The following is a 9,507-nucleotide window of genomic DNA, read 5'->3' as shown; positions in this document are numbered from 1 at the left end:
AACAACCACCCAAAATTCCTTCCCTAATAAAACTGCCACCTTACAACCACTGCCCAATCATCCTGATCATCTACTAATACCTCCAAGCCCTTAACAACCACCACCACCATCTTAAATCCGATTTAGTGCGAGTTTTTGTTTTGTATTTGTTATAATTCCCCTTTCGGTGTGTGAGTTATAAGTATTTATTTGCTTTCGAGAAATAATATTTGTTTTCCCTATTATGGTTTGGGATAACTCCGGTATCAGGGGCGGTGATAGTACTGAAGCTCTTGATGAATCACCTCTAAAAAGATGTTAGCCCAGAAACTACCACATTTTGTTGAACGACTGTGGTGCAATCCAGCTCACTATGACCTTGATTTTTGTCGGAACCATCTGAATTCCAACAGTAGACACGATGTGAACCGAAAAAAGACTTTGTATGCCATAAAGTGGCAATTCTTAGGATTGACATTTAGCTTCTCTTCACACAATACCTCGAGCACTGCCCTTAGGTGTCGTAAATGTTCCTCCTAAGATCGGTTGTACAGCAGAATCTCATCAAAGTAAATCGCCACAAATTTCTCAATGTGAGACCAGAATACCTGATTCATTAACCTTCAAATTTCTCAATGTGAGACCAGAATACCTGATTCAATAACCTTATAGAAGTATTGGGCGCATTTGACAAGTTGAAGGCCATAACGGGCCACTCATATAAAACCATTTGTGTTTTAAACGTGGTCTTCCATTTGCCTCATGGCATCATCCGAATTTGGTGATACCCACTCCGAAAGTCGATCTTTGGAAAAGACGATAGCTATGTGTAACTAGTCCAAGAGATTGTCCAAGCAAGGTATGAAAATTGGTACTTGAAGGAAGTCTTGTCGATGGTTGTCAATGTGAATCCGCCATGAATTGTCCTTCCTGGGTAGCATGAACAGCTACGCTCTTAGACGAACCCTCTTAAACGAGACCCTGTACTTATCGCTTCAAATCCACATACTCTGCAGGTATCAATCTGTAAGCGAACTGATTCGGCAACACTGATCCTAGTATGAGATCTATGGCATGTTTAATGTCCCTCAGCAGCGGTAATCCCATTGAATTATTGTCGTTCATCACATCCTAAAAGTCCTGTACTGGTGTTGGTATCTCACTCTCTTGAGCTCCTTCAAGTAAGATTAATGTCTGTGCCCTTGGAGCATCTTGAATTGATTGCATGAAGGTGACCCTTAGGACTAAGGCTGCTGCCTGAATAAAAGATTGATGGCTCTATGTTTTGTTGTTTTTTCACCTTCAATGCTAAAGTTTGAATGCCCCCTAATAACTAGTTTGTCTGTAACTGCACAACATTGTTAATAATGAGCTTCAGGTCAGCTATGTTTCAGGATATAACGTGTTCCTATGACTCGATCAACTCATATTTCATCTGTAGCTAGTCATACTATATCATGAACTCCTCTACTGAAAGGTTTGTAGAGTCTCAGAAATATGTCATGGCAGCAATGAAGTAAAAAATATTTCTTCTGCATTGCTTTCTTCAGCTTTTCCCATTTGGTAGTCTTATCATTGACTTCTTATTTCCTTTGTCTATGTAAATTCTCCCACCATAATAAGGTGTTTTTTTTTTTCAATTTGATGTCTGCTAATTTCACCTCCTTATAATCAAAGATTCTCTTAACAGATTACATACTCACATCGAACTCTGTTAGATACATTTTGATGGTGAAGTTCCTGTGTCCTCCATATATAGACTCATCTCTCATCCTCCTTTTATAATGAATTCTGAAGCGGCGTGACCGGCACTCCTTGTCGATGATATCCTCCATGTGGAACAGATTCAGATCATTGTCCCAATCTTTCCTCTAACTCTCCAGATCACGATCGAGAGTAATCTCCTCATGGTTTCATCCACAATTGTCACAAGCTTCGGTTGAAGTTGATGGATCACCCTCCATATCTCGTCCTGGTAGTTTTCAGTATGTATATCCATAGTGGCATGATTAGGCTTTATATTTGGAAGCAGTGGTTGAGGATAGAAAAGAAAATTTTTTGGCAGAAAGTTAAGGCGGATGCTAGAAAACCCTTGGTACCATAAATAATCTAAATATTAGCAAATATGATTATTATTGTTGAAACTTAGAAAGAAACACAATAATGTTCCATAAGACCGAAAATAAGAAGACAAATCTACAAACGGGGCTCTTTGGTGAGGGTGACTGTGATGACTTCAAGCTAGCTAGCAAGTGTGTGAATGGGCCATGGTGTTATGGCCACAATCACGTGGAGGGAAGGTGGGAAGAAGCAGAAAAGTAAGGATGACGACAGGGAAAGAAGCGGAAGGGTAGGGCGGCTACAGGAAGGGTGCAAAGAAGGCGAGTTGACAATGGGAAGAGTGCAAGGACAATGAGTTGTGCCTGAATGGTTGCGAAAGAGGTCGGTCGGTCACAGGAAGGTTGCAAGGACACTGAGCGGCTACTAGAGGGCGCGAGAGAGGCTAGTCGGCAATAGTGAGATGCGGGGACATTGTGCGATAACAAGGGTGTAGGGATGTTAGACAACAACCAGGAAGGTGTCAAACAACAAGAAATTGACGATATAATCACCAACTAGAAGCAGGATATACCCAAAGCACCAACTGTCCTCGGATAGAGCCCTAAAATAGGAAGAGATGCTTGGCAGCAAGAGCTCTGAAGCATACACCAAGGTACATCCTCCTGTAAGTGTCCAGTAAGACCATCCATAACCAAAGCAAAAAGATATGGGCTTAAAGCCGATCCCCCTGATGTAAACCAACAATGTAAACCAACAGAAATAGGAAAATATTCAGTCAATCCTCCTATTGTTCGAACACAAGTAACAGTATACATATGTTTAATGACATGCATATAAGTCATATCAACACTTTCCATCTCAAGAACTCTACAAATGATATCTCTCAGAGCCTTATCATAAGATTTTCTAAATCAATAAAAATCAAAATAAAAATCAAATGCAGATCCTTTCCTTCTTATTATCTCTGAGCTTTTCCATCAAACCTCTCAATAAATGTATAACTTCCATACTAGGCCTGCCCGGCAAAAATCCAAATTGATTATGAGGAATCGGTGCAATACGTCTTAACCTATGTTCAATTAGGGTCTCCCATAATTTTAAAATAGGGCACATCAACTTAACTCCTCTATAATTTACACACTCTTATGCATCCCCTTTATTTTTAAAAATGAGGACCAAAATACTCTTCCTCCACTCCTCGAGATCTTTTTAGTTTTCAAAATCATATTAAAGAGTTTAGTAAGTCTAAAAACTCCCAAATCTCCTAAACATTTCCACACTTCAATTGGGATATCACCAGGTCCTACAGACCTTCCACCACCATTGGTTTTTCCACACTTCAATTGGGATATCACCAGGTCCTACAGATCTTCCACCACCATTGATTTTCTTTAAAGTCTTTTCAACTTCTTTTTTACTAATGTGAAGGTAAAAATGAAATATTTTATTATTATTAACGTTATTAAGATCACTAATCTCGATCTTATTTTACGAAATATCATTAAAAAGCTTATCAAAATAACTCGCCCACCTATTTTGAATATATTTTCTCTAAGAAAAACACTTTTTGATTTTCATCTTTAATCCACATGAGTTAAATTTATTTTTCTTTTCTCTTTGTTTGGCTAGTTTATACATATATTTTTCACCCTTCTAAGTATCTAATTTATTATAAAGAACACTAAAAGCAGAATTTTTAATGATATAAAGATTACTAAAAGCAGAATTTGCTAGATACCAATTGAAAAAAAAGATGAATGAGTTCAGTTTGGTAAGGTCTCAATGGCAAGCCAGCCTCCAATAATCAAATGGATTAAGAGGAGAATAACCTGGAAAGATTTTTTGGAGATAGAATAAAGTGGTTATCCCATCCTCATTCCTCTTTTGAAGTTCGTCCATACTATAAAGCACGGTCTCAGAATAGTATGGAGTAAAGACACTACAAGATGGAAAGCAGACAAACAAGATTTATTCACCAAAACAAAACGCATACATAAATAATAACACTGTAAAAATTCCAATAAAATACCCAAATGACAACGTCTCTGAAACTGGCCTAGCAGCTGGCATTTGCATGAAGAGGGAGTTAGTAAAAAATTCCAGCCGACGCCTAGCCTCTAGATTTATAGGCACATTTGCTGCAGATTCTTTGATGGTCAGCAGGGAATGCAACCGTTTGATCTGAGCTTTCTGTATGATTTAATTGTACTTGGTCACATGTACTAAGCTTGTCAATTTTGACATCCAGCTTCACATATACAAATACGAAATGGGAAAACCATAAAACATACCAACTCAGGATCTCCGGGCCATTTAAGATTAGAAAAGAGTCGTCCATCAGCCCTTGCTTTAGATATTTGATTCCACACGTCAAGGTTAGCCCTTCAGAGGGATTAAATAAAAGGAATTTAAAGAAAAAGGGAAAAAAAAGGGTAAATCCATGAAATAATGGGAATTATCACTGACCCCATGTCTACAAAAACAATATCATGCTGTACAACATCATAAAGATCTTGCATAGCACTGACAGCGCCCTTTTGAAGTTCAGGAGATTCTTCTCCTCTCTAAGTAAAAGAAATGATAGAAATCAACAGCTGCTATGTTTGAAAGAATCTATAATATGATCTGTATGGATAATTACTGAGCAATTATTCAAAACAAATAGAACTCTCAACAAGTCGAATGTTCAAATAACTTCATGAAAAAATTGTGGATAAATAAGACATGAAGAAGAAGTATGACATTTGCATGTTAGTCAAAATCAATAAAGTTAACCTACATACGAAGGACAAGCAAAATTGCCACATAACAGTACCATATAACAGATATTTGCATATTACATGACTGAAAAATGAAACCTTTATGTAACACATTGTACAAATATACTTATAAAAATATAATTTTTCTGGTGTTACAGAACAGTACATTAATTCAAATGTAACACATACAGAAATGACGCTAATGCTGACAACAACAAAAGAACCAACGATTTCTTGAAAAGCTTTGCACCAAAAACCTAGTTATTCATATATAAATTTCCCACTACCATAATGAAACAAATAAAACGGTTGACATGTAAAGCTAAATTCGTAATCTACTAGTATTTATTTGCATTTTCTTGTGTTAGGGTTTAGTATTTGCTTGTGTTCTATTAGAATAGCCTCTGGCATCCCATTTTCCCTTCGAGGGATGGTATCCGACGGTGAAAATGTACTCGGGATGTAACTCGTCCCGAGGTAGTAGGTATCTTCTTGTTATTGCTTACTGCCACCTTTCCCCCACCGCTGCCAGTCTGCTTCTGCCTCCCTCTGTTGTTGTCTATCCCTTCCACACACTCATCCGTTCCCCGTTGTCTAATTACCAACATTCCTTTCAGTGACAGTTTCCCTCTGCCAGCCGCTCCTTGTCTTCTGGGTGGGGTGGTGACTTACCCTTAAAAGTGACAGAGTAAGACGAAGAGGCAAAAAGGAAGAGAAGTTCAACCCCTTCCATGCCATAGCATTTCAGAATCCAGTATTAGAGGAGACATCATTTTGAGGACACAGAGACTTCAGAATGAAGGTGGATCTACCAGAGTTCGATGCAGATATGGATACATATGATTTTATCAAATCGCTACAACTAATTGAGAGGATCATTGAGTACAAAGAGGTGTCAGAAGATAAAAGGGAGAAGATTGCAGCTATCAAATTGAGAAATAGCGCCACAACCGACAGAGGTAGGGGCAGAGGAAAAAAAAGGCAGTGATAAAATTTTCAAGCAGGAAAAGGTGAAGAAAGCGATGCAAAGGAAATACCTCCCACCCCACTACCGCCAGGACATGTTTTTCAGACGCTTCCACCTGCAACAGAGTGACCTATCAGCGGAGTTGTCCACGATGTTGTCTAACCAGTTGCAGGTAAAGTGTTATTTGGTCGAGTCAGAGAAACATGCCATAGCATTATTTGGGGGGTATGAAGCCCACTATTAGGAAAGTGTTACAACTGCAGCCTTATTGGTCACTTGAGAATATCCAAACCTTAGTATTAAAAGTAAAAAAAGGCAACAGAATCAAAGCAAGCAACCTCCACCAGTCAAGAAGCCAATCACAGTTGGAGACACCCGCAGGAGCACCCTCAAGGAATTGAGAAAGCTAGTTTGAATAAGAATAGAGTCACCTACAGTGAGAAGAAATCTAAGAAGAGTAGAATGTCTGCATTAATCTCCGCTAAAAAATACTTCAAATGTCACGAATTCGGGCACATTGCTCCCAGCTACCCGACGAGCCAAGTTTTCTCTTTTATCGAGCAGGGTATCATGGAGGAAGTTAGCAACAAAAAGACAGTGGAAGAACAAGGTGAAGTGTACATCTTCCACCGAATGAAGAAGAGGTGCTCGTGATTTGATAGGTCATACAGACCGAGGATATGACGGATTTGCAGTGGCGTCGTTGTTGATCGCTAAATTGGGAAAGAGACATTTGATTTAATATAATATATGTATACATAGTTTTGAAATGTAATTGTTTAATTTTGAAAATACGAGACCGCGCTGATCTCATATAAACCATAGTTTAAATAAACGAGCACAACATCGTAAGTAATACATCTATCCTGAAGAATAGACATATTACTTACTAGTGAGACTCGATTAAATAAACTACAGAATTTATGACATCTGTTTTAGTCTGCAGACATTTATGTTGACCGACAAACATTCCTACCTAATATTAAAAATTAGATATGGTATATATTTCTTGAGTTCTTAAAGCTCCCTATAGAGGCAAACCCTTATAGTTAATTACCCCTCAGATGACTCAAATCACTTAAGAGAACTCTCGATGATGATCAGAGGTATCTATCTTCGTGAATTCAATATTTAGGGTTTTCAAGGTTGGACATAGAAAAATCAAGTGGGAAAAAGACCAAATATAAAAAATTATTTCTGGAGTCAAAGGAAAGAAAAGTAGAGGATGTCATGGATACAAAAGAGAAAACCTCGGTGACTTCCCAAATTATCTTATTGTTTGGCTTTAATTTTGAGGATAAGTCATTCGATGTTTCATCCTGCCAATTTTATTATTTAGGACTTATATTTGCATGACACGGTCATACAAATGACCTGGAAGATATGTGAGGGTTTACGTCGCACCGGACGACAACCTCGGAACTTAAAGCGAGTTAGGACTTAAATTGCACAACCTGGTTGTGCAGAAGCCTAAAAGATAAAGTGAGGATTTATATAACGTTAGGCAGACGGCCTCGAAGTCCTATGGCTTGTTATTTAAACTATTGAAATATATGCTGTCGTCGATCGTCATCCTCCACCTGCTACTTCTCCATTGTGTTGCCCACGAAGACTTGCTCCAAGCTCCAAACTGTAGCGAATCCAAATTTATAGCGACTCCAAATTTAATGTTTTGTATTTGCAAGTATGATTATTGTTGGGTCTCAAGGGTCTCGGTGCATCTCCTGACATGTGTCCTACTATTCTCTACCCAAGGAGTTTAGCATGTGCATTAAAGGAAATGACGTAATAAGAACAGCAAATCACAGGAAGCTTAAACTAATTGTCAGAAAATCTTGTGTTATAAAATCATAACAATAAAAAAAACGAGCAAAACAAAACACAATGTCACGTATAAAGAAACAGGAGTATGTGACTTATATGTGACATTAGGAATGTCCTCAATTGTCAGGAGGATTTGAGTGTAAGACTCAACTTCAAATCCCATAGCATTGAGTTTCACTGTAGGTTAAGTCATGGCGGGAATTTCACTACTTGATTTAATTAAAACGAAGTTATAAACCACATCTTCATGTATCCTTATGTTTAGTGTTTTAATCGACTTGTGGAATAAGCTCAAGTGTTTAGTTTCATCATTCATTTGAGAATTAGGTAGAAGAACTCTCTCCTAAGGTGTGCTCCTAAAGTCTAGGAAACCTACACCTTAACTTGTGCTTGCAGTGATTTAAGGTGGTTTGCTTTCAATGAAGTGTTTTTCAACTAATCCTCTTATATTTTTTAAGTGTTTTCCAAATAATTAAATCAGAAATTCTCATTTTTGACTTAACCGTTATAACAAAAAAATAAATCAACGGAGAAGGAGGCCGACCCACTTTTAAAAGGAGATCAACAAAGCAAATGGGCAAAACCGCATGTAAATCGGTTTAAAGATGTTTAATTTTTTTTTAAAATGATGATCAAATCAGTCCCATCGTCAAAACAGAGCGAAACCGCAGCCCAAAAACCTTGCCAAAACAGGGCCAAATCGCAGCCCGAAACTTTGCTGACACAGGATCAAACTGCTGCTAAAAACCTTCCCAAAACATCACCAAAAGATGCATTTAAAAGCCCTCAAAACTACAGTCATTTCAGCCCATAAAAACGGTATTTTGAAAAGCTCAAAACTTAACCCAATTCAGCCCACAAAACACATTTTTAAAAGCTCTAAACTGAAACCAATTCAGCTCGCAAAATATGTTTTTAAAATGTTCCAAAGAGCTTGCCAGAATCAGACCATGCACATAAAAATTGAGTGGTATGCGTGTAAACTTCAAGCATTTATGTGATAATCATGTAAAACATAATAATGGGTGGCATATATGAAAAGCTCCATTTTTTTATTTTGCTCTAAATAAAAAAAATTGAGCGGCATGAATGCAAGTTTCCAATGCAAGCAAAAATTCTTTTTAGCTTCCTCTCCTGTTTTCAAAAGAACAAAGAGCAACCACTGATTCAGCAAGTCAGAGGTGGGGAAATAAGGGATCAGCCTCCACATAGAATAACATTGCTCAAGACTCCATTGAAAATAGGCCAGTCATAATTGATGTCAATCCACAGGAGAATTCAGCATTTCAACTTATAAAGTAATGAGGAATTTGGGTGGTATGTATGTAAATTTCCCAAAATAATATAGCTTGAACTCCCCTCATTCTAATAAAGAAAGAAATATAAAGGCAGAAAAAGAAAGAATCTTTCACAAGATGAGCATTTGATTAAAAGAAAGTCGGCCCACCAGTCGTAAAGGTAAATGCAGTAGGGGGAAGACAGAAAACAATCTTTTTCTCTTTCCAACTCAAAACATCAGCAGTGCAGGACATTTTATGGGAAACAATTTCGCACCGGAGCACTAAAAAAAGGATGGAGTGTAAAAGAAAAAAAAACAGTGGGCAGACAAATTATTAACGGAAACCAAGTGTAGTTGACAAAAATCTGAATACTCTCTTCAGTCACCTGCTCACTAAATATAAAGAACTTAACGTAGTCTGCACCAATATACGCCAATTAGCAAATTCTGCATCGGGGTGAAAGACTTCCATGACAGTTAAAGTGTTCTAACCACATGGCTACCATCTTTAAAAAAGAAAAAGAAAACTGAGAGAGCTTGCTTTGCATGCAGATGTAACCCTTGAGATGAAATAAACGAGGGAACAGAAATAACTTACGGTTTGTAAATGAATGAAGAAGGACTCGCCACTTGGGAAT

General features: G+C 37.8%; 1 protein-coding gene across 1 annotated transcript in view; it reads right to left on the bottom strand.

Annotated features, from left to right (window-relative positions):
- LOC110027837 (callose synthase 9-like) overlaps positions 1-9,507 on the bottom strand; it is a 217,076-nt gene that overhangs the window by 112,907 nt on the left and 94,662 nt on the right. Inside the window, exons 13-16 of the mRNA XM_020729436.1 lie at positions 4,507-4,604; positions 4,332-4,422; positions 4,070-4,230; positions 3,870-3,979 (exon numbers count right to left, since the gene is read on the bottom strand). Of these exons, the coding sequence (XP_020585095.1) occupies positions 3,870-3,979; positions 4,070-4,230; positions 4,332-4,422; positions 4,507-4,604 (460 nt within the window). The remainder of the gene's footprint in view (positions 1-3,869; positions 3,980-4,069; positions 4,231-4,331; positions 4,423-4,506; positions 4,605-9,507) is intronic.

Source organism: Phalaenopsis equestris, unplaced genomic scaffold, assembly GCF_001263595.1.
Source record: "Phalaenopsis equestris unplaced genomic scaffold, ASM126359v1 Scaffold000452, whole genome shotgun sequence".
Taxonomy (NCBI): Eukaryota; Viridiplantae; Streptophyta; class Magnoliopsida; order Asparagales; family Orchidaceae; genus Phalaenopsis; species Phalaenopsis equestris.
The sequence above is the reverse complement of the archived record's forward strand: the minus strand, read 5'-3'. Positions and strand labels throughout refer to the sequence as shown.